The sequence below is a fragment of the Anoplopoma fimbria genome, chromosome 23, assembly GCF_027596085.1.
Source record: "Anoplopoma fimbria isolate UVic2021 breed Golden Eagle Sablefish chromosome 23, Afim_UVic_2022, whole genome shotgun sequence".
Lineage (NCBI taxonomy): Eukaryota > Metazoa > Chordata > Actinopteri > Perciformes > Anoplopomatidae > Anoplopoma > Anoplopoma fimbria.
Window position 1 is genome coordinate 5,061,131 of NC_072471.1, and position 25,790 is coordinate 5,086,920.

Here is a 25,790-nt window from a genome sequence, read left to right on the forward strand (position 1 = left end):
CCTGCAAAACAGAAGGCCAAATTGTCCGTGCTAACTTCCCCATTGAGCCCCTGCAGAATCCCATAATAGTAGATAAATAGTTGCCAAGCAACAGTGCCTGGCAACATCGGCCGGTCTAGATATGCTATCACTGTACAGGAAACACGAGGGGGAGAATGCCTCCACTTTTATTAACAGAGGGCCGAGGGGAAAACATCAAACTGTACTGAAATGGATCGGCCATATCAACTGTAATGTAGACACAGATCCTTTTACCGCTGTATGCTAACACAATGAATCGCCTTTGATGGGTTGGTGTTCAGTGCTGGCTCAGATTTCTGTTGACGCACAAACACACACACAAGCTCATAGAGGGGATATATCCAAATGTGAGGAAAAAAATGTTGACTGCGGTCTTTGCGTATGAGGCAGAGTTGGGACAATGTCAAAGTTTAGTGTGGTTAGTGTGTATATTCTTTCTACTCAGCCTTGGGTCTGCTGGCCAACAACAAGAACAAGACAGACTACTGTTATTAGCAGGCCTTGGGGTCCAATATCTTGGATGATGACAATTTCCAAGTAATTCAATTTGTTCAATATTTTGCAACTAATTACTACGTTATGTAACCATATCAGTTTTGGACATACAGTAAGTACTGAACTGCATTGGATCAACACAGGCTGTATGGATGGACTTGAGCACTACAGCACATAACTCCAGAACACAGTTTGGCACGCTGCAGCCTGAAGACAAAATGCCTTTTTTCCCTTTCAACTGATGAGTAATTTCACTCCTCATCCGTAAATCAATTATGTATAATCCCCTGATACAGAGAATTAGTGGCCATTTAACATGAGGAAGCTAAGTGTTTGAGTGTACGAGTGTGTGCCCGTGAACACATCCATGTGTGTTTATGTGGGAACAGTGTGAGAGATGATTTGTTTTAATGGGAAGGGTTATACTGATAGAAACATACTTCATTTTTTAACTAAGGACAAAATGCTGCTCGAGAAAACAAGCTTGGAGTCTCGACAGAAAGCATCGACGGTTCAGTTCAGTGTGTGTTGGGCCACTTTTATCTCCAAGTGTTAACAAATCTTTTGCATGGCTTACAGCCTTTTTGACTGAATCAGCATCTATCTACTTATTAACACATGTATTATTAGGAGAATCTAAATATGCAGCTTCACACCTTCACTGTGAATTTTCATAAAAAATTGTTACAGACTTCAAGCTTTATTAAATGGCCTTTTTAGCATATTGAAGGCTTAAAATAATCACCAATTATGGGATGACCCTAGTGTGTATTTATTTTGCTCCTGGGGAGACGTAAAAGGGAGCACTAAAGGGAATCAATGAAGGGAAGGAAAGAAAGGATAAGATAAAGGATGAAGGGTACGGAATTTATCTTCAATATTATTTTGAGCAAAAAGAAAAACTGACTTGTTATGTCTCTGGACTGCTCTATCCCTTTTGCTGGCATTCTTCTGGGACAAATGAAGTCCAAATAACATTTTCCTAAGAGATTATAATGCACCCTCCCTTCCTCCTCCTCATTTGCTCGTTTTGCTCATTTTGCATTTCATCCAACATGCACCACCCCCACCTGCCACAACTCCCAAATTGGCACCGCAAGCTCATTATTCAACTACTGGGAGACACGTTAGACCTTATGTGCAAATCAGAAAGGAGTAGCTTATCCAGCAGCTGCTAGCTGGACTGATGATCTCGTGCAAGATTGGAGTGTTGAATCAAAAACCTCCGCTGAGTAGTGCTTTTAACACCGGGATTGATTAAGGAGGAAAAACACGGTGCAATGTCAGCCCACTGGGAGATTATTTGACTGACAAACAGATCATGTGAGCAAAGCTGCGAGCTCCTTCTCCATACTTTGGCATCCATCGCTACCTCTATGCTTTCCCATTTCTTCATCCGTCTGGATAGAAGTGAGTGGGACTGATGTTTCTATTTCGGAACGTGTTTCCCTTGGTGTGTCTTCGTCGGCCAAGTCTGTAGCCCACGCTGTGTGAAACGGGGTGCCTGCCAACATGTTCTAACACACACAGTTACATCTGTAGTGTGCTAAGCCGCCAGGGAATCAGAGCCTAAACTGTAGGGCATTGTATCACAACACAAGGTACTGGTGAGAATAAATAGAGCTAAACCTGGATCCACCTTTAAAAGTATACTTAACGTGTGCTGATGATGCAATATGGTGCAAGAATGATGCTTGTTGTGTTTTTTCTTCTTTTTTTTTTAAAATATCCTTTTGATTGCTGCATTTTTGGATTTTTTTTTACATTTGAAAAATATCATGTAAAATGGGAATCCCAAAAAGTAGGAAGCGTCTGTGTTCACAGCAGGGTTTGGTCCCAAATAAACTCCACTGGTGACGATTGGATTTTGCTTTTCTGGGACTGACAGCACTTTCTATGTGGATGCAAAGCTTACTGGACAGGACTTGGAGCTGACAGTTAAGCTGCTACCAAGGACCGGGGCCAAGCTATGATGGTGGCGGCAGAAGGAGAGGAGGACAGTGGTTTGGTTGGTTTGCCAGTTGTAGGAGCGGGCAGCTGAGACTAAACGGCAGTAATGGCCTAACGAGAGAGATCTGGAGAGCCAAACCAGATGGAACGGCCACAGCCACGCGCCTGCCTGGCAACGCTTGTGGCTTGTTAGCCAAACACAGACAGAGACAAAGATTTACTAAAAGATGAAGACACAAAGAAGGGAGGAGTGTTGAAGTGAGACAAAGGGATGCAGTCTCTTCTACGTCTCTATTTCCTATTTCCTTCCAATTTCTTGTTACATGACATATTTAATGCACATTTTCTCCAGCCCTCTATGTGCTCTTCTCACCTTCTCTCTCCATCACTTGTCTGTACCCAAATCCTTTTCTCTGATAGATATTCAGCACATTCTGGGACTAAGCTCCCCCCACCCCACCCCCCTTCCTCTATGTGCTAATGGCTTAACTTTAATAAAAGAGGAGAAGTTGATTACATGTGGGGAGGTAAAAACTAGGCCTCTATCTCCAGGGAGCAGTGCAGACGAGATGCTGCATTGAGTTTTAGTCAACAATGAACGCAGACAGAGAAAAAATGGAATTGGGGTGGATGGGGGGGTTCACATCAGAGTGTCCATGGAAGTCAAATTTCCCAGGGTGATCATGTGTCATGAATCAAGGACGTGGAGAAAGGGATAAAATATATCCATGGTGCTGGCTTTTAGAGGATTCAGGCAGGTACTACCAACACACAGATGCATGCAAACACACACACCTCTCTAAGCACACAGAGCTCCAGTTTGTGGTGCTGCAGTGCTACTGTGATGGGTAACCTAAATCCATCTTTTACTATTACAGCAGTAAGCAATGACTGGACTTGCTGGCTAATGTCATGCTGGCAGACAATTTTCTGACAGATAGGAGAGGAACACATGGTATTCGCGACACTTTTTGATGCTTTAGCTCTCAAAGGAGCATTGTGCTGAACAAAAAGCATCGCCGTTCTCTCACAACTTTTCCCACTGGATCATTTCCGATTTGTTTTGAGCTACATTAGAGGGAAAAATAGGTAGCCAGCACTCCTAATAGAATCCCTCCCTCAACTTATCTGACAAATCTCTCACATCATGCTGGGTGCCTCTGCTCCTACTGTATTTTTCTATTACAGTGATTGTGAATGTTTATAAAGAACATACCTTCGAAATAGATACCAACACATACACTCACAGACACACACACACACACACAGTATCACACTGGAGGTCTATTTTGCCATCCATGTTAAACAAACCACGAGTCCAGCCTCACAGCAGGGATGAATATCAAGCAGGAAGGAGCTGGCACTGGCTGAGAGACAGAGGGAGTTAAGGAGAGAGATAGTGGGTGTGTAGTGATCGAGACTCATGTGCAACTGCTCCAAAAGGTGTCACAAACAGCTTGTTTATGCTCGTGATTCTGGACTCTGGGGTTGTTGCTCTCCTAAAAACAATTAATGAAGAGCTGCACTGGATCCCTCACTGGGTTTTAGTTGGCAGGAGTTGATGGGGAAACGGAGGGGGAGGGGGGCACACACAACATCATACCTCGGACACAACTGACAAATAGCTACATTAAAATCAGGCAGAAGTTGAGACATGTAGCAAGTGTTTGCAAGCGAGTTAGCCATATCCAGGCTAGACCTGAACATGTTATCTATGGAGATAATAGCAATGTCCTCAGAGACGCTTAAGGCTGCCTTAAATGTATATACCACTAAAACAACAACAACAACGATATATTTGCAAAAAATATATCTTGTCCACATAACCAAATTTAGGGCGACTCATCTGTGAAACCATATACTCTCCATGAATCGGGCATTTTAAGCAAAAGATAACATTTGAGAACAATGACAATCAATTAAAACTGCCTCAAATGTACAACTGCATACGTCTATCAGGCTATGGTAAGTTGTATGTACTATGTAAAGATTAAAGGGGTTCTTGTTCCAGTGCTTTTCTGCCTGTTTAAGATGTCTGGTGCACGTGTCAACTGTGTAGTCGTAGGGCAGAAAACGCATCAGTTTGTGTGTAACTACATGTGAGAGCTAAGAATCCGTTTCTGTAAACAGCAAGCATGGCTGAAGATGGGGGCAACACCTTTCATCCCGCTCTGGTTGAAGGTGAGAGTTAGAGAGAAAGAGGGGAGAGACCACACACCTTCAGCTGACACAGGCCACTGATAATGTGTCTGAGTCTAGACAGTGATGGGAGACTGTGTAAACTTCAAACCAAACACAGATTACAGCACGGCTGCTAATGCAGAGAAGAAACCACAGCAGCAGGCCAACAACACTTTAAAAAGGAGAGCCTTTGACCAATTCTGTCTTGCTCCTTAAAAACAATAAGTGTCTCTAACTGCAGATTGGCAAGTACCATTATGTGTGTGAAACTGGGGGGGAATCCCATAATCCTTTGGGAGTGCTGGTGTAGCAGAGATAAAAATCCACTTATTATGGCCTGTGTGTGGGATGGGAAAAGAAAAGGGATGAGAGGAATGAGAAGACTGCGAGGCTAGGTGTGCAAGATTACAGATGTTAATTCTATTTCTCTTTTTTTCCTTCCATCTGCTGTCTTTTTCATATCTCCTCCAGCATTCCTCTCTCAGTCTCTCTCTCTCTCTCTCCTTCCATCTCATTTATTTACTCTCCCAATCTCTCTCGCTTTCCGTCACTGCTGTCATTTTTGTCTATGAAGCAGCTTCGGTACCTGAGGCACACTTCAAAGTCTTGATGTCAAACAGACAGACCCAGGGACCTTTTTAAAAAGATGTTTACGCCTGCATCTGCTTAATGGGCGAGTCAGAGTAATCTAAATCGCAACCCACCGACACCACCGCCGCCGCCGCTACATTAGAAGGTGTGTGTGTTTGTGCGTGAGCATGTGTGTCTGTGTGTGTCTCTGAGATGAGTGGGAGGATAAGCTGAGCGATATAAGAATGTGTGCAAATAAAGCAAAACAAGCAAATAAACAGGTGCTGGGAGATGCAGCTGATGTTTGCAAGAGACTTAATACATGTGAAGGCTGACAGAAGCTTTAGAATACGTAATATATACAAATATGTACAAGCACACCTCCCATTCACACATTTACATGTTCCATCTACATCTACCTGCAATCTCAACAGGTGTGCAATACTCCCACATACACGCAAACAAGCACCACCCTCCTCAACGGCACAAACTTTCATCTGCAGTCTCCCAAAGTCTCCGTTGCAGTTGAGCCTTGCTGCACACTGCAGCCTAGTCTAACCTAGCCTCCCTGACTGGCTTCTAGCGTTTACTGCAGGGAGGAGAGAGAATGACCCAGTTGTGAGGCAAACTGTTCTCTGCAGAGGGAGAGAGAGAGAGAGAGAGGGGGGAGAGAGACGGAGAAAGAGAGAAGGAAGAGGTGGAGGAGAGAAAAAAAGGTGTGTGTGGGAGGCACCAGTCGCCTCAAGAGACCCGCGGTGTGCAATGATTGGCTACAGGCGTGCAGGGAAGGGGGGGGGGCTCACCTGCATCGGCGTGTCCTCTATAGCTGCACAGACTCAGCCGTGTATCACAGAGACATGGAGAGGTGGAGGTAAGTCAGAGAGGAGAGGATGGAGATATAGAAGAGAGAAAGAGGCAACGAATGAGAGAGAGAGAGAGAGCGAGGAGTTGCTTCTACGAATCCAAAGAATGGGAGTTATTGCAGAAATACGGGGCCCTACATGCACTACCACTGAGAAAAAATGGGAAGAAAATGGATCTGCTTCAACCAGTCATCCATCAGTGATTTTGAGAAAAATCCATTACACACAAAGTGATGAAAGTTTGTCTAGAGTGGAATGAAGAAGAAAGAGAGACGTACTCGACAAGGAGAACATTACTTTGCCTCTAATAAACCAGGCCCGAAATGAAAAAGAACACGAGTCTTCACTTATCCTTGATCATCATGAACCTATAGTTATGATCCTCAGACTGCACCTTAATAATGGTAAAAGAGGTATTGATAGGAGATTACACTGTGGCCCTGATAGCGTTACTGCTAGCCATCCATCCGCTGAGCAGCAACACACTGTGTGACTAGTTGCTATAGACATTGTATTGATTTTCTACTGCTGGAGCGCAAATTAACAGTCGCCATGCAATTATTTGGTACTCGCACACAGGCAAATGCCAACGCATGAAAACAAAATGGAAATGATAATTGATGCACTGTCATTTTGTTGGGGGTGCAGCAGCTACTGTTAATTTTTTCTTTACCATTTAATCAAGATTAAACTACTTTTAGGAATTGTTAATTAGGTGCTGGAGAGCCCATGCCTTCACAGTCGGCTACACAAGAGTAATTAATGCCAATTCAAGCGCTTCTACCAATGCACAGAAGAAGAAAAAAAGCAGATTAATTCACCAGCAGCAGCTGAGGGTGAATCTTAACTGTTCAGCCAACCTTTGACATGAGTAGAAGTCGGTGTAAATGTGTAGGTGTGTGGGAGACAGCTTTGTTTGGAGTGTTTCTCTGTAGTTACGGACTCAATGGTAAATCAGTGGAAGAGAGAAAGCTTTGGACATAATTACATTCCCATTTGCTGGCTTGACACAGACTTGATATGGCTGAAGAATGTTAATAGTGATGCTAATTAACTGGCTGAGTGGATCTAGGCTTTAAGAGAGAGCTTGACAGGCGAGGTATAGAGAAAGAGTCTGATGTGGGTTTTTTTTGAGTATGAACATTTGAGAGATGTAACTAATACAATTATCTTATATCATCTGAAGCATGGCTGTGTTGTCAGATGCTTATGTCAATCCAAAACTATTTGACTGCACATTTATGATATGATGTTTGTAGATTTTATTCTTCTTCCACCATGTCTTCCAGTGTAGATCAGAATGCCTGTGCATATGAGTTTATTCACGTGTGCTTATGGAGAGAGAGTGTGTGTTTACAGTACATCGCTGGGGGAAGCAGCTTTCTTTCTTTTTTTTCTTCTTTTTTTTTTTACAAAAGCAGATTAGCGGCTAACTTTGGGATTACCGTAACTCAGGCTTTCCAGAATCACAAAGCTGGATCACGTTTAAACTGAAATGATTACCAAAAACATGGCTGACCTGCTACGGAGCAGGTTTAGATTAATCATAGGATCAGAACATGAACTGCTAATCAATCAGCTGAGGGTAAATAGTTTGTCATCATTCTGACAGGAACCAATCATGGGCAGAACTACTGAAAGGTAAATTGAAAAGTAATAATGAGCAGTATTAGGACGATTGCATTGGACAAAAGTTTTTCATGTTATGCTTTTATCCACCCACAGTAGATAAAAAATGTTTTATCAGTCAATACATTCTTAGCTTGCTGCAGTCTTTCAGTCCAAACAGTGGATAGTGAATATCAAACACACAAAAGTCAATAATAATAATAATAATTAAGCCTTTATTAGTCCCACAATGGGGAAATTATTTCTCTGCATTTAACCCATCCCGGAGGAGCAGTGGGCTGCAATGAAGCCCCGGGGAGCAACTTGGGGTTAGGTGTCTCGCTCAAGGACACCTCCGCATGTTGCCGGTAGAGGGGTTCGAACCACCAACTTTGTGGTTACGGGACAAGCGCTCTACCTCATGTGCCACAGCCGCCCCCGAATGAACTGACAAAGTAGTAGTTCTCCCAAAAAATCTAGGAATTTGGAGATTACTTGCTGAAGTACTATACAAACTGAGCAGAGATTATTTCTTTTTTGAAACGACAGGCGCAAATGATACTTTGCGATCAAAGCACAGCAGCCAACGTTGTCTTAACCCTGAGCCAGCAACACTTCAGAGTCAACTACAGTTCAAACTGCCAGGAAACAGAAAGATCAGAAGTTACTCATCTTTCTCTCCTCCAACTTCTCTGCTGGCTCGAGCCTTTCAACTCCATGTACACACTGCGGAGAATAGCCACTCAAATTGCTCACGGCTCAATAGCCTGCCACATACTGGTACTCTTCTCAACAGGTGCAGACTCACAAGAGTGAAATGAACATCAAACTCTATTTCACCGCTCTCACCCTCTCCTCCCATCAGACTGTCTCCCTTTACCCTTTCTCGACATTCTCTCCATCTCTGTAGCTTTCACCCGTCATTTGTGCTCACCAATTTTGCCCTCTACACTCTTTCAGTCTCTCTTTGCCATTCGCTTCTTTCTGTAGCTGTTCAACCCACTCTCTTCCACTTTCCCATGTGAGAAAAGATCTGTGTAAATAATAAAATAGATTTCTGCAAGGCTTGTGTCTGAATACTGATTTAATATCAAAAGAATGTCAGAAAAAATGTTTAAAAGTCCATCACCACAACATCAAGTGGACATTCCAATGTAGTTTAATTTCATTCCGAATATGAGATGTTGCAGCTAATCAGCAAGTCAGAGCAATATAAAGAGCATCTAGGCTGCAGCACCATGGTGCATGGACCATGATTCATAGCTGGAGGCTCTCCTTGGCGACAAGCTGCCACAATACAGGAGAGTTTAAAGCAATCGCATGGTTCTGACTTAGTGTGCATGTGTAAACATGGTGTAAACCTGCAGTAAAGTGGCTGGTTACTGAGGTTGGGTGTGTGTGTGTGTGTTTGTGTGTGTGTCTGTGTCTGTGTCTGTGTGTGTGTGGATGAGCGCTATTGCCCAGCTCAGCCCCTGGCAGCTCATCAATTATAAAGAAGCCCTGGAAAGGAGGGATACGGCCAAGCTACAGCAATGGCATCTATAAATACACACCTGAATGACACGCGTGAGGTGAAACAGCTATTTTTTGCATACGACCACATACACACACACGAAGGTTGACACGCTGAATGCACAAGCAATGTCATCCCCCAGACCAGGGCACTTTGTGTATCTGCGGAGTCAGGAAGGCAGAGTGCACAGCGGCTGCTCTTTGCTAACCCGAGCACCATGTGATACTCCGTCTAAATCAGAGGAGAGATTGCTTTCCTCCTCTTCCCTCATGTGTTTCATCAACTAAACACAAGGGTCTCGCTGAATGGCCAAAGGGAAACGTTGAGGTGTGTGTGTGTGTGTGTGTGTGTGTGTGTGTGTGTGTGTGTGTGTGTGTGTGTGTGTGTGTGTGTAGCAGGGATAAATTCTGTTCTGTCTGGAAGACAATGCTCCATCACACACCGGTGGTCCCTTGTTTGTCCCTCCACCTTTTCTTTTTTCCCTTTGGATTATTTAGCCCTGAGTTTATCTCTGCATCCATCCATCTGTACTTTTCTCTCTCATCCGCACCATGTGGCGCACATTTCATCTCCCAGCAATATATCCCTCACTGCATCTCTCCATCTGTCTTTTCTGTTTCTCTATCATGCATCCATCCATCTAACCATCTCTCTCTTGATCTCCTCCTCATCTTTTTTTAACTCTACATCAGTTTCATCCTTCAACTCCCAATCCATGCCCACTTTGCCTGCATTTTCTGTTTCTCCTCCCCATCGTCTATTCCTCATCTTATTCCCTTCCTCCTTCCAACTCCTACCCCGAGCGAACACTTCCTGACTGAATTCAACATGGACTCTGTCTGCTGCCCAGTCAGACCGCCTGGCTACTGGACGAGGTGTATTTTGTGTTGGCAGCTGGCACGACAAGTATAGTGGGAATTGTGAGCACACAAGGCAAGCACTACCTTTTGATCCTCTTCCCAAGCCATTGCTGGACTTCACTTCTCATTAGCTCGCGGGATTTTCTGCCCAGAATATTCTAATATAGACACAGAGACACACACACACACACACGTACTATTTACCACCTCCCTGAATCTAGGGGAGAAATTGGTCTTTTGATGGGAGCCTAAGCAAACATTGTGCACCAAGCAATTACCAGAAGAAGATGTATGTGGAAACAATTGGCCAGGAACAATGGTGCAAAAAAAAGAAAAGAGCTGAGAAAAGAAGCATAAGGTGGCGGGGGGTTTCCATTGACATGCCCTTCTATCTCTGCAACAAATAGCGGAGTAAAGCTGGGTAACAGACAGCAGTTAACACAGCGAGACCAAAACACAAACACATTAATACTGCGTGTGTTCAATCAGCCTTATAGCTGTGAGGTCAACAGCACCTGTCATCTTACACCAGCCCACGATCATCACGTCAGATCGTCCTGATGTGCAGCAGCCCATTGTATCAGCATAATGTACATTATGTGTATACTGTTCTGTGAGCTTATCTGCAAATGAAACACATGTATCAAAATATACTCTTAGATATGAATGTGTGTGTGTGTGTGTGTGTGTGTGTGTGTGTGTGTGTGTGTGTGTGTGTGTGTGTGTGTGTGTGTGTGTGTGTGTGTGTGTGTGTGTGTGTGTGTGTGTGTGTGTGTGTGTTCCCTGCATTGATGCCTTCTATACATTCTATCCTGTGTGTGGAACAGCCTGTGCTACCATGGCAACCCACTACTGAGCATGCTTTAGTGTGTGTTGCTGCACTAGCTGGTGTGGGAGCAGCAACACACACACACACACACACACACACACACACACACACACACACACACACACACACACACACACACACACACACACACACACACACACACACACACACACACACAGTGCCAAGGCAACTAGGAAGACTGCTGAAGAATACTTAATAGTATGTGAACATTGACATTCTGGGAATACTTGCTGAATGCAGCAGCGGTTTAGACCACTGGGCAGAATGAATGGACTACTGGGTGGGGTTGTAATGGCTACTGGCCAGGACGATAGTAGCAGTGTGTGCGTCTGTGTGCACCTGTGTTGAAGAACATTGTGTTTATAACATAACAAGGGTGGGGAGGGGGCTTAAATCACAAACCACTGTCCACACACACACACACACACACACACACACACACACACACACACACACACACACACACACACACACACACACACACACACACACACACACACACACACACACACGATGCCTGCCCGCTGTCCTAAAGCATATTTCATCATTAGCTCTAAGCAGTTAATCCTCTGCTCCACTGACCATGGCTCAGCTCAGCCCATTTCAATAATCTGCATCTGGGGCTAACCAACCCATCACACACACACACGGAGAGACACGCACACACACTGCACATGGGAAACAAGGACACAATCAACCCACAGAACATATGGGACTGGTCCAGAGCAATAAATATCTCACGTAAAAGCTCTCACACCCACAAGATCGTACATCCATCCATCCATAATGTATTGTTCCAACAGCAAAGGCAGTCAGCAGAACAGTCCGGTTAATTTATTAGACAGGGAATGCCGCAGCAATACAAAGTTAATTGTGATTGTAATAAATTCAAAAGGAAATAATCTGACATATATTTCATTCATATCAAACCATTCTTCTCAGATTAGACTGCAAGGTTTAAAGAGTCTCTGAGCAAACATTAAAGTTTCCTTTACCCGAAAAAGCTTTTGAGTAGCCAAAAGGAACAAGAGAAATAGGCAGAGGTTGAGTCAAAAGTGGGAGTTTGACCTTTCCCTTCCAAACCACAAACATTAACCATTCAGCGTTGGAATTGACCCGTTTCTGGCTCATGCCATTTCCCCTGACAACCTTAAATGACAGATCTCTCTCTCTCTCTCTCTCTCTCTCTCTCTCTCTCTCTCTCTCTCTCTATACCACTCCTGCAAGCTTCTTCTTCATTCATGTGTTTGCTTCTTCTTCTTCTTCTTCTTCTTCTTCTTCTTCTTCTTCTTCTTCTTCTTCTTCTTCTTCTTCTTCTTCTTCTTCTTCTTCATAGTGTTCCCTTTTCTCTGTCTGACTGGAACAGATTGAAAAGTAGTGGCTTTGGTTAAGACGTGAACGAATTGTCACAACCCAAAGCGATGCTCTTTGCCTTTGGCCAAATACTGAGAAATGCGCTGTGAAGAAGATGTTTTTCTTTCTTTTGTCTCCTCTGTACGATCAATCCAAATGGCATGCATGTGTCTGCCTATGTCGCCGTACAGAGGACAGAAACACACACATTTACCCCCAAGCTTCTTCGACCTCACTACCTCTGCATGCCATGCTTTTGTCTATGTCAAGTTCAAGGTTAGCTGCTCATTGTATTGAGCGACGATGCTCCCCCATCGGGAAGGACAGAGCTTGGATGCATTAGCACCTCTGCAGGTGGCCAATCCTCAATCTCATCTCTTCCCTCTCTCCCTTCTCCACTTCTACCCTCCATAACTCCCCCTCATCCCATAGTCCTCCTCACCCCCCACGGCCCCATGGAGGTACCTGACCAGCCTTTGTCCAACAGCGTGCACACAGGCTGGAGTGTGTGTTCACTGATGCATCCATGTGTGCTTATCTCAATACATGCAATCGTGTGCAGTGTTTGAGTATCATGCATGTGTGTCCGTGCAGACGTGTACCTCTCATGCTAATGTGTAGTCTGACCAGATGACCAGAAACTAAACCGAAGCCTGCAGGGGGTTAAGGCTTTTCCTCTTGACCTGCTGGTGTGCACTGACCTACAGTAAATGGGTTTAAACCTTACCGAGCCACATCCTTTTATCTCCATCACATCTCCATCTCCTCCTTAAGCCACAGACCAACGCGCACACAAACTGACCGACAGACAGGCTGACGGAAGCCATATGGTCCATTCACTTCCAGTGGCAGGAGGTAGCCATCAAAGAGCTCTCACAGCAGCTCCATTCAGCCATGGACAGATAGACGGAGGGAGGGGAGATGTTAAGAGAAAAAGGAAGTGGGGAAATTATGAGGAGAGGGCAAACAGAGGTGGAGAAATGGAGGGGAAGCAAAGAAATAAGAGGAGAAAGAGGCGAGGAGTGTGGTGAAGAGTAAAGATGAAGAGACGTTCGATGAATTCAAACAAGTTAGAAGTGAGGTGGAAACCAAACAAGTGAGGAAAAAGGCATGGAGGTGTACGGATCACATAAGCCCTTTGTGATGTGAGGGTCTAAAGCCTTGTTTGAGACAGTAAAGGCCAAGCATGGCTGTAGCTGAGGGCCTGTACAGAATCCTACTGATTCGACAGCACTGCCTGTTTTATGCTGACAGCAGGGGGTTATGAAATTCAGCTTAGACTGTGTCAATACGGACTTTACACAACACAGCCACTCAGCATCAGAGACATCTAAGGCAAGGGTTATGGGTTTGTGCGTGTGGTTTTTTACTACAATCTTTGTGAGGATGAACTTGAAATTGGTAGACCATGAGTGCAATGTGAAAGGGAAACTTTGGCTGGTCCTTTTCTGTCACTTTTACTCTCCCATGTCAACAAAATCAACATAAGGCTCATCTTTTTGAACAGCTGTACAGTTCACTCCATCCCCACCACTAACATCTAGTCTCCAGGAGAACATGTCCTTTCTTCATGGGAATACAAAACATAAAACATAACGTTAATGGAGTCTAATTGCCAAAGTCTATCTCAATTATCATTCTATGTCCCCGGTTGATCTCTAGTTTAGGTTGAAGTTGAGGTAAGGGTTGGGGTTAAGTATGTATTTGTGATAATTAAGGTTGGGTTTAGGGGCTGGGGAATGCATTATGTTAATATTGACGGCTGTGGCACATGAGGTAGAGCGCTTGTCCCGTAACCACAAGGTTGGTGGTTCAAACCCCTCTACCGGCAACATGCCGAGGTGTCCTTGAGCAAGACACCTAACCCCAAGTTGCTCCCCGGGCGCTTCATTGCAGCCCACTGCTCCTCCGGGATGGGTTAAATGCAGAGAAATAATTTCCCCATTGTGGGACTAATAAAGGATTGATTATTATTATTATTATTATTATGAATATGCTAATTATCAGTATAGAAGAACAACCATGTGTGTAGTCTGGTCCACCGGGCTCACGTTATACTAGCGATATTTTACTCTCACCCCCATTACATAAAACAATTTCACAAGCAAATTGAATTTAATTCACTCAGACTCCTGCCTTAGTCAACTTCATGATGTCATAAACGGGAGCCTGTAAACAATAACATTCAGCTCACCCAAACACCGTTGCATTAAAGTCCGTCCACTCTCTTTTACCGCAATGCTTATATTTATTGAGGGTGACGTGTTAGTCCCAGCATCATAAATAACTGCAAAAATACTGAAGGATAGTGTGTGAGAGAAGAAGTGAGGGAGGAGGAGGAGGAGGAGTGGGGGGGAGGGGGTTGAGGGATGGAACAAGTAAGGTGGAGGAGTGTATATAAATCAACATCCATTAGCAGAGGGGTTATAAAGTCACTGATGAAGGAGGAGGACTGAAGCTCAGAGCTTTTATTGTCTTGTTGTTGGCTTTTATTGCCTGTGATGTCATCTAATGGTATACAGTTAACGACAGGGGAGGGGAAGTGTGTACATGGGAGGGGAGGATGGGATTGTAATGCGCATGGTGCGAACGTCTGTATTGACACAGGATATTGATCAGCTTTTGTCAAAGATGGTGAGCGTTTTTTTGGGCCTAAATATACCATATGTGCAAAATGTGTTCTTCATTTGTATTGTTTGAATAAGAACAATGCCAAAAGCTTGCAGACAGGATTCTCTCAAGTGTCAATGTGTGGCTTTGAGAGGCAGGTCTGGAGAGAGGCCAAGGGAAAGACAAAGAAAGGCAACTTGTACTTTCTTTTAACACTCAAAGCCACTAAATAACCCATTCCTAACTCAAAATCATCACCAGAGATGAGCAGTAGGTATTAAACACAATTACATATTTTCCACTGTTTGAAACATCTGCCTACGTGTTGGTTATTGTCTCACAACATGGAAAACCGCTGCCTCGATCACTCTGCGCGAAACAAAAAACGACAAACACAGACAGGGGCCGCAAACAACGAAAACAAATAATGTGAAAACAAGCGCTCCTGCAAATTGGTAGAAAAACACTTCTCAACATCGATCACATCTTTGTTTAACTTACTCCGATTCGTCTTTCATTTCTCTCCCTTCAACCATCCACATACAAACTTTCTTTCTCACTTTAAGGCATGCATCATTTCAAGAATATAGTCCATTGGTCCAAACTCTTCCTTCTGGCTCAGCCTTCCTCTGCCTCCCTCAGTCACTCCATCCTTCTCTCTTTCCTCCTCTCTGTTCAATGCCTGTTTTTCCCAGGCCTGTGAGGCTCACTGCCCCAGAATTAGTCTCAGTCACGGGCCTACGATATGTGTGTGTGAGTGCGAGGAGGTCGGAGTAAAAGCACAGGAGCTACCACCCTTCTATCGCACCTAGCAGCAGTGCATCATCCCATTAGCCCAGAAAAGGGCTGCCACATGGGGGAGGGCACAGGGGGCATGAGGGGAGTCTGGAGTGGAAAGCAACAACACGCCAAAACCCGGCTTATCCAGTCCTGTTTAACTCTGAGGAGACAAATCTTGTTTAGCCAAGGGCTTTGCTGTCACACAGACTGTGACATGTTTTTCAAGAGAGACAAGTCTGGTCAAAGATGTCCTCAAACACGATGGCCGACACTCAAAGCTGCAAAAACACTTCCACAGGCTTACAGGAGCTTCAAAGCCATCAGAGCCCAGACAATTACTAATGATGCAATAATAATAATCTAGATTCCCTCCACTATATTACAAATTACTAAACAAAAATGTAAAGAAATATCAAAGAAACAAATGTGACTGCTACTGTAATGCAGCTAATTAAATCACTTAGTAAATGATGTATTTTGTTCTATTCTGATCCCTCAATTTGCCTCAAGAAACCGATAAGAAACTTTGTCTAATCGATTCTGCAACATGCTGATCTGTGCTGTCTAGCAAGTTCTGCAACATGCTGATGTGAGCTACAATCTGCCCCCAGGGCTCGGGATTTTATTCAAGTCCAAAGTGAAGGAAAAGTACAGCCGATACTCCTGATACTGTGTGTGTACACTAGTGTATGTGTGATATATGGTGCAGTGGATGAGGAGGATGTTGAGAGATACCAGATAGGCTTGGCTCTAGGAATAAAACCCCCTCAAGGGGCTCTCCTGACCCCCCCCGCCTCCCCTCAAAACACACAGGCACATTCAAATTCTCTTCACAGCGAAGTACACACATCCTCCATTCACGCTCTCTTTCATGAACACACACACACACACACACACTCTTCCCCACTGCAAATGCAGCCGACTCAGCTGATTTGCCTGAAAGTCAATCTGCCTCACTACTACTATCCTTCCTCCAATCCAGCAGTCCCCAATTCCCAGCCCTTACTCCACATCCCAACAGAGAGAAACCAAATCTCTGCCTCCATCAATTCAGCCATCTCTTCTGCTACCTTTCCTCCATACATTCCCGGCTCCTTACCTTCTTGACTCGTCCGCTTTTTGTGCCCACGAAGACCAGCGAGTGGTTCTTGTAGACGTACGCAATGACGGAGGACATTTTGTCGACAGCGTCGGTGAAGAGCGGCTTGCCACGCACCATCTCGGACACGCCCAATGGCGCGTTCATGTCGAGGCCGCAAAAGTCATCGTCGATGGTCAAGAGCTGCAGTGGAGAAAAGAGAAGAACACATCACAAATCTGATTCACATTCCCTCGTTAATACTGGAAATACAAACGTCTTTGCCTACAGATATAACATGAAAGCCACTGCTTACGCCAGCACTTCATGAATTCTTCTTTCAGATGGATCTGCATGCCACAAAGGTCTTGAGTGGGGAAGGTTTGGGTTAAGTTAGGCAGGGAGTCTGGTATCATTGAACATGGTTATCCAGATATAAAACTATTATACCTGGTCTGATAAAATGCAAACATTATGAAAATAAGAATGTTTTTTTGTGTGAATGTCTTTCTGTAAGGGACAGGCATTTTAGGGGGAGGTCAAAAAAGGAGAAAAAGTTTGTACGTTTGTGTGAGCGTTTGTATTTATGTGTGCGTCTGCTGATCTAAATGCAAGAAACGGCAAATGTGGAAAGAAGTAAGATAGAGATGAAGATGGAATAAGACCGCCGTCAGGCTCCAGCTCTGTAATAGTGCCAGAGGGTGCTCTGTCAGGCACAATTCCCCACCGTCCACCCAATGTTACAGCTACTACAGAAATGCCGGTGCGGCAAGATATTCAATGTGAAAAGATTCAAAGTGAGCGGACTGAAAAAAAAAAAAAAGCTGCATCATCACACCGTGGCAAATCACTGCAATTCATCTAAATATATATATAATTCTGAATCAGAGTGGGGAGAAATATAACTTTTGATGGAGGTTCATCTGTTATGCGTTCTGTGCGGACATGCTGCTGTGATTTTCTTATTAAATACAGATGCGTGTGTTTCATGTATTGTGCCTCTCTACATTTAATGTTTGCATGCATGTGTTTTATCCTGCGGGGGGGATATTCATAGCAGTCAGTGTGGGCAGAATGACTTATGGGTTTTGATAAGAGAACAATGGTGCTGGGGATTGGTCATTCTTCTATGTGTATGGATGGATTTGAAACACTGGGTTTAAGACTGAAGCAGGCATCGTTCTTGATTAATAGCTTAGCAATGTGGTGGGTAGCTTTTGGAAGAGAGACCTTGGCAGTTGATACGTTCTTTCAAAATGCACCGAAAATATCAGTAGTAAGGGGAGATACAGGGTATGAGTTATTAAACACAAGAATTATTGTAATGAGTTGATAAAAAAGACATTTCTTGCTGATTGAGTGTACAAATGAAGTCCTTACATTACCTTATGATCAGTAATGGTCTAACACAAGGTTAGCTGAAATAACTGAATGAATGTTTAACCCAAAAGGAACATGTCAAGTAAAGCAAAACAGGAGACATTTAAGTCTAACTTTTAGCTAACGGCAAAGTTGTGGGCATAACATTGGAATATCATTCTTCAAAAGAAAATGGAGAACATCAACAAAAATGATCCTGGCTTTCATTTGGCTCAAACCTATTGAACCATTTCAAATCCACAGCTGCCTAGTGGTTTGAGCTGTCAGAGGTGGTGTGCTCTGGGGGGTGGGGTGGGGGGGAAGAGGGTCTTTTAGTTTATGTCTTATTTTCTGTTTTTTTTTTACTGCTGGAAGTGCACCCCCTGGGCTTTCAATCAATCTGGAAAGCACCAAGTGTCTCCTCACAACCTTTCACTAAAGGCCATCATCATCATCAGAAGACTCTTGACTGAGCCACAGAGGAAATACGAGGCCTGCTTTCATTAGACAAATGGAACATCACCGGTTGAGACCACAATGAGCTTCGGGCTATACGAAGTGGTATGAATGATCGATAGAGATGACCTGAATTCGGGTCAAGATCGTGTCATATGGTTAGAGGGTTGAGATGAGAACAAAATGGAACGAGGCCAAAGTCAGATGGAGGAAGGAGAGAAGAGAAATACCAATGCTGAAATGCCAAAGTGAGTCAACAATGATGAATATTGGTGCACAAGAAAAATCCTAAGTGGACTATTTTTTCTTCAATTCACTAGCCTCTCATTGCCCTCTTCCTGCAACCTTTGGAGAATGAGCTGTTGTCAAGAAAATCTCTACTCGTCCTTCGTGTGCTGTCTCACTGCTAGATTAATGGTGCTCCGATGAGAACCAGGGTCAACAATTCATAATCAACACAATTGCTCTGTAGTTTCTCTACATGCATTCGTTAACATGGCGTGTTTCTGTGACAGAGAGAGTGTGAGAGAGAGAGAGAGAGAGAGAGAGAGAGAGAGAGAGAGACCCTCTCTGTGTCGCCATCAGTTATAAAGTAGCCTCATCATCCCAGGGTTCAAAGGTTAACAGGGTCTACCACAAGCAAAATTGAGTACCTTGTAGTATTTGGAGCCTCGATGATTGAATGCAGCCTCGAAAGATGATAAAATGTGCAGCCAATTCTCTCAAGATTAATAACTTTTCCAAAAGAGTAGGAGTGGTTTTCATCATTAAAAATCACTTCGTATTATCTTTGAGTTTCTGTTAACACACGGGTGTGTCTGCGTAAGTGCTGGGTGATGTATGTGCAAGAAGAGGCTGCTTTTATACGTGTGAAAATGTGTGTGTGTGTGTGTGTGTGTGTGTGTGTGTGTGTGTGTGTGTGTGTGTGTGTGTGTGTTTTCATCTGTTGTTCCCGACACAAGCTGTATTATTTCTGCTGGTTGCCAATCACAGCTGCCATCTCTGTCCCGCATTCTGCAATCTAATGAAATATACTTCGTCTGTCAGCCCTTTCAGGAAGCAGACACATTTTCATTACGCCACCAGCAAAACATGACATTTGTAGTTGTGATGCCAAAGACGTCCCTAGTCAGAATACCAAATAATATCAATGTAGCCCTTGACATTGTCTGCAAATGTGACACTGCTGTCACAGCTTCGATCACATTTTACGCCCCTTTTCTTTCTCTCAACCCATCTCATTAATGCATTTTCAAACAGAGAGGGTTTCCATTTCTATTGCTTATTCTCCTTCAACCCTTTCTGTCCAATGTACGATGGCTACTGCTTTGCAAGTTGTCTAACCATTGGCAGACACCGACTGCATGTAGACCTTGAGGATGATTTTTTTTCCTTTTTCTTTTGTCTCTTAGTATTCATGGGCCTCAATCTAGATGCTTATATTCACATATTTGAATGTATTAACTTCTGCCCAAAGACAAATTATGAATTGATGGAGGACAAAATGTTCAAAGATATCAGCAAGAACAAAATGTTAAATTGGTGCCAACCCCTCACACATACATGATTGATAACTAACTGCATACACCACAAAGGGACTGCTGTGCTTTAATTAGATAATTTAGTTGTTTACATATGCTAACAGATTTCATTCAATGCATGTGACTGTTGATTTTGCTCTCATGCCATTTCTATGAACAACTTAAAGTGAAAAAGTAATGAAAAACATCGAACCCCTCTGATATACGACTCAAACAAATGACTACTGGTACGGGTGTGTCACATCTGAATATGTTTACAAACTGCTAGATTAATAACAGTAACTGACAACTCGCATGACTTGAAACGACAAACTCAATTCCTGCTCAGGTGTGAAAGGTATTACAGCCAACGTCACCGCGGCGTAGCAGCAGAGCAGGAAGACGGAGGGGCTCCTCCCAAAAGACGGAGCGGGGACAGGAGAGCAGAGCCTCTGCATTTGGACCGAGGCCAGGCACTGAGGCAGAATCAGGTCACTCTCACCCATATCCATCTCTCTACTTCTGTTTGCCTGCCAGCACCGGCACAAAGAGAGCTCTCTTCTGGACTGTGCAGAGGGATCAGCAGATACAGCGTGGAGAGAATGAGAGGGGGCAGTGGGCGCACGCGAAAATCGCGAGAGAGAGAGAGAGAGAGAGAGAGAGAGAGAGACAGAGAGAGAGAGAGAGAGAGTTGCTCTACGCGATTAGTGGGGACTGAAAGAGATCCGCTCTCCAACGCTCTCTGATGTATGGCCTAATCCGGGCTTGCACTGTTGTGAGGGCCCGTTCCGTTGGCTGCAAGTTCACCAATTTAATGACACACATTAAACCACAGAGACAGTTCGCTTCATGCCGCTGCTCAACCATTGGAGGCTCCGAAGAGTCCATTTTCTTGCACTTCTAGCTATTCCTCTTTAATGCATTATTATACTCCATGTGGCAGTTTCAATGACTTTCTTCCCCAATCTATTGTCAATCTGCACATTCTGCACCTTGTTTTTATAATACAAAGTCTTCATGCAACGATTGTTTTACTGTAGAGTTATGGATGATTACATGGCAGAACTTCACTGAGTAAAATGAAAAAGATATATCCCAGCGGTTCTCTCCATATAATTAGCCACTTCCAGTATTTCCTCGAGCCTACTGTGCAAAATCACTGACCTGCCAGGATGATTGGCAGCACTAGTAAATTATGCCACGACTAAATGGGTTTTGCAGTGTTCATTGTTAATATATAATGTCAATATTCAACTTAACATTGAAAACATTGGCTGTATGACTCCTGCCGCAACAGTGAGACACTTTTGTGAATCAATACATGTAGGAGAATGTTTAGCTCATTACAATTAGAAGGCATATCAAAAACTTTAGCTTTATTCCTTTAAATTAATAATTTGCTGTATACTGAAATTGTATTCCCTCTGTATAAAATATTTAAATCAATATGTCATTCATATTTTACTAGTTTATGACAGAAGACAAATGAAAGTATTTGAATGAATTTATTTTACCTCATGCAGTATGTGAAAATGTCTCTCTATAAATTGTTTCGCAAAGACTTCATGATGGTCGGATTTATTGCCAGACAATTGTATTTGACTGCATTCATTTTAGCAAGGTAGACCAAATATACTTGTCATGGTCTGGGGTTTTGATTAGTCTGTTTTCTGCTTTATTTTATAGTTCTTCGCCTTATGTGTTCTGTTAGTTTTACTTCCCGTCTTTGTGCTTTTCTGCAAGTTTAAATGCGGCTCTAAAAACTGTATTTGTACGTGGGGGTGTGAGTAAGAGAAACTGTGTGCTGATGTGTGTCAGATAGACCGATGGCTACTGTGCCAAGACTTTGTCTGTCTGACTACTCATCCATGGTGCCCTCCATCACACTGGTGACAGAACACACAATGAAGTAAACACATACAACACAAGTCGCTCTCCCCACATGTGCCCCATTTCCACAAATCAAATCTCCTATAACCTTTGTTTTGGAAACTGTCATACCTTATACTCAATTGAACCATTTGAGGGCTCTTCTGCTTTAAGATGTCTGTTTCAGGTAGAAACGCAGTGAGATGCAGAATATCAAAGCAAGAGAGACGCCATGGATACAGAGCGTATTCCATGATAAAAAGAGATATCATTCATGTGAGAACTGATTAAACTGAAGAAAAAAAACAAAAAACGAATGTGCAGTTCATTGGTAAGAGCAAGGGTCATTGTGAATCTATTTTTTTTATGGCTGGAGTTCAGTGCTCTTTGTCATTTTGTTAAGGCATCCGAAGGGCATTCCACAAGAGTGAGCCTTTTTTTGCATCACTGACTGAATCATGCTCAATAGTCAGTTTGAACGCACAACTGTTTATGCCGAGTACAAGCTCCGTCACCAAGGAGATTTAACATCCCCTTCGCACGGCGCCTTGGGAACTGTTTCAAAAAACAGTCACAATAATTAAGAGGCGTACATACACAAACATGTTGGTTCAATGCCCAAAACGTCATCTCAGGGAAGACGTGCCATCAATCTTGGCATATCAGTGCAGTTACAGAACGAAAAATGGGGAATGAAAGTCTGATTTAGCTCACATTCATATCAAACAATGCTTAAAAATGTATTTAAAAAATGCATATATTGAAGTGCGTATGAATATGGCTGTACATATACTTCTCACGACGTGCCTGAATTGATTTATTTGGCAGGTGTCAATGTGAGGAGGCAGGCTTTGATAAGCCTGTGATATTTTGTAAATTCATGTTTGCAGATGCTTGCACCTGCCAACCATTAGCTGAGCAGCTACGACCAAATGACAAATATTGGTTGGGGAAAACAGTCAAACAGGGAACCGACAAAAAGAGAAGGGAATACACAAACTGCTGGAATTCATCAAATTAGGAGCTGAAAATGGAGCCCAAAAGTATTAAGAGCGAGATGAGTCCCTAACCTATGTTTCACTATGTTTCATTTCTTTTTGAATGATTACTAGCTATTACTGTCTTATTTTCTACCAAAAACTGTATTCATTCAAGCGATAAAATAAATTGAGAAAAACAAGTCTGCAGTATAATCGCAATCCAATAAACCTTTCATATTTCCTTTATGTTGATTCGACACTATGATGGTCATTTGTCAGGATGTTATCAGTGGGGCTGTTAAATTGGACTGCGTCACGTTTGTTGTGATACATTTAAATTAGATACATATTTTAGCATAATGTTATACAGTTAAACAATTGAGCAATATTTATTATATCAGTTGTTGTAGTGGAAAGCATTTGGGGCTGTACCGAATGTCATGTTTTTACATTTGAAGCTTCTATTGAGGTTTTCAAATGAAGCTTTGAATGTTGAATCAACAGATCATACATCTGTTGTCATATTTTATGACATCATCATCCTTAAATAATAATTGTGTAGCTTAATATATATCTGCAACTGTGCAGAAATACCGGCTTCAAAAAGAATGAACAGACAGCCAGCAGAGAATAGTGTAGGAAGTGGGAGACATTTGTTTAATCACAAAATAATGATACTGTGATGGATTCTGACCTTTAGCAAGTGGTATCATGTATGGAGATTTAATTAGCGAGCAGGATAGCGGATATGTGGATGGAGTGGGGTGAAGTGGGAAGTGGGAAGAGGGGGGGGGGGGGGCAGTCTGGATGTTCTTAATGAATCTACTAGCCTTTCCCTTCCTGAGGATGTGGCCTAGACTGACTCATCATCAGCAGCAGCAGCAGCAGCAGCAGCAGCCACTGATTAAGCTCCGCAATCAGGAGGAGGAGAGGGATGGAGATGGTCAGCGGAGGAGACAACACCAATCAAAGGTTGGTCAAACACAGAAGAAAAATAGAAGACAGAAAAGAGTCAATAACATGAAATATGAGCATCCGTGGAGAGACACAGAATGTCATAGTGAAAGAGTTCTTTTCAAGTGAAGGATGAAACGAGCTGAGGATGAGTGTGTGTTTGGAGGACTGGGAGAGAGATCAGAAAAAAAAAAAAAAAAAAAAAAAACTCAAAGAAACAGCGGCGGCAGAGTAGAATAATCTAATTAATTGGAGTGAATTCAGAATGTGAAGTCGATAGCACATGACAAATGCGGAAGAATGGCCCGTGGCATGTTAGTTAATGACATGTAATTAATGATCATTAGCAGAAGGGATGAGGGGATGGCCGTGGCCTGTCAGGGATTTACAGGCGACCTTGTAATTCTCTCGTCCATGTTTGGGTCGGGAGGGGGGGGGGAGAGTAAAATCTTTAACCCTGTGCTTATGGAAAGCATTAGAGGAGGAAATAAAAAAAGGGAGCGAAAACACTCAAGGAGAGGAAGCATAATGCAATAAGAAGGGATGTAGGCAACTATTTTTATAAGAACACGAGAAGGACAGGCAAAAAAAGGAGAAACGAGCGGCACAGGCAGAGAGCAATGAATCAGAGACGAGAGAGAAGAGAGCAGAGAGTGTGAATTTATTGCGATCCCGCTGTTTTGTTGTTCTGTTTTTATTCTGCTGACACCGTAAACATGGAGGGAGCAGGCAGCGTATTTTTCTTCTTTTTTTTTTTATAGGTCACATGCCACTTCACAATGATCTATGGATGCAGGCCCTTTGCAGACTTATACTGTTGAGCATGCATTATGTGGCTCAGCCAAGCGTGGCCATTTGGGGGAGAGAGGAAGCATCCCCCCCCCCCACTCACTCTCTTATATCCTCTCTACTGCTCTCTCACCCATCATATCCCTCTCTGTACATACTTTTTCTTCACAACTTCTTCCTCTTTCCATCTCAGCCACTCTGGCTAAAAGCCTCTTAAAGATGGTGTGAAGCAACAAAGGCCTAACGGGAGTGAGTGTTAATACTGACCTACTCCGGCCTGTGTCCTTGAACATTTCACGACTTTGATGATTTGATCATGTCTCGAACTATAGATGTTTCAGTCAATTCATTCCATTTAGGTTTTTAAACATTCATATCTCTAAATGTTTAAGTCAACTGCATCGCCGACAAATCCCAAAACTGGTTGTGTTGCTGCTCCAAGAGAACACTGACCACTGCCACTTACAATGAACAAGGTTTTCTTGCAGAGCTGCAAGGTCAAAAAATACCTCCAATACTACAAAGTGTAAATCATTTTGGGAGAAAATGATAATGAGCTGCTGCTGTTGGCCAGAGTCCCTTGAAGTAGGTAAAGAAATCTTAAATCTGTTAAACTGGACATTATATACTTTTATATTATTCTAAACTAAACAACATGAATAAACTGAAATTTGAAAGACACCTGCCTACATTGTCCACTACATTGTGCAGTTTATGTAGATACATTAGAGCATATACTCTTACACAGTAACTTTTCATTACATTATTCATCAGTCTAAATTCTATCTTTCTCCCAAAAATATTTTTTATCGAGTCTTCAATGTTTTTTGCAGGACAAAAATGAGAGGGAATAAAGAAAGATTGTGGAAGAGTTGTAAAATAATGAGTCAGACCCTTATTTGATATTTAATGTATAGTACAGTAGTTTGTTGTGTGATAACTCAATTGGAGTGTTTTATAAGTGCAATGAAAGTACTCCGACTTCCATAATATTCTGAGCGCCGTTGTTTGGTGTGTTCAATAAAGAGTGAGCATGTGTGTGTACTGTGTACTGTGTATTGTGTATTGTATATGTTGGCTCTCTCCACCAAAGGGAAACAGAATGAAGAGGATGTGAACGAGGACTTTAAA

General features: G+C 43.0%; 1 protein-coding gene across 1 annotated transcript in view; it reads right to left on the minus strand.

Moving 5' to 3' along the window:
* The window catches only part of plxna4 (plexin A4), a 194,632-nt gene that overhangs the window by 165,274 nt on the left and 3,568 nt on the right, over positions 1 to 25,790 (minus strand). Inside the window, exon 2 of the mRNA XM_054624328.1 lies at positions 16,754 to 16,936. Within this exon, the coding sequence (XP_054480303.1) occupies positions 16,754 to 16,936 (183 nt within the window). The remainder of the gene's footprint in view (positions 1 to 16,753; positions 16,937 to 25,790) is intronic.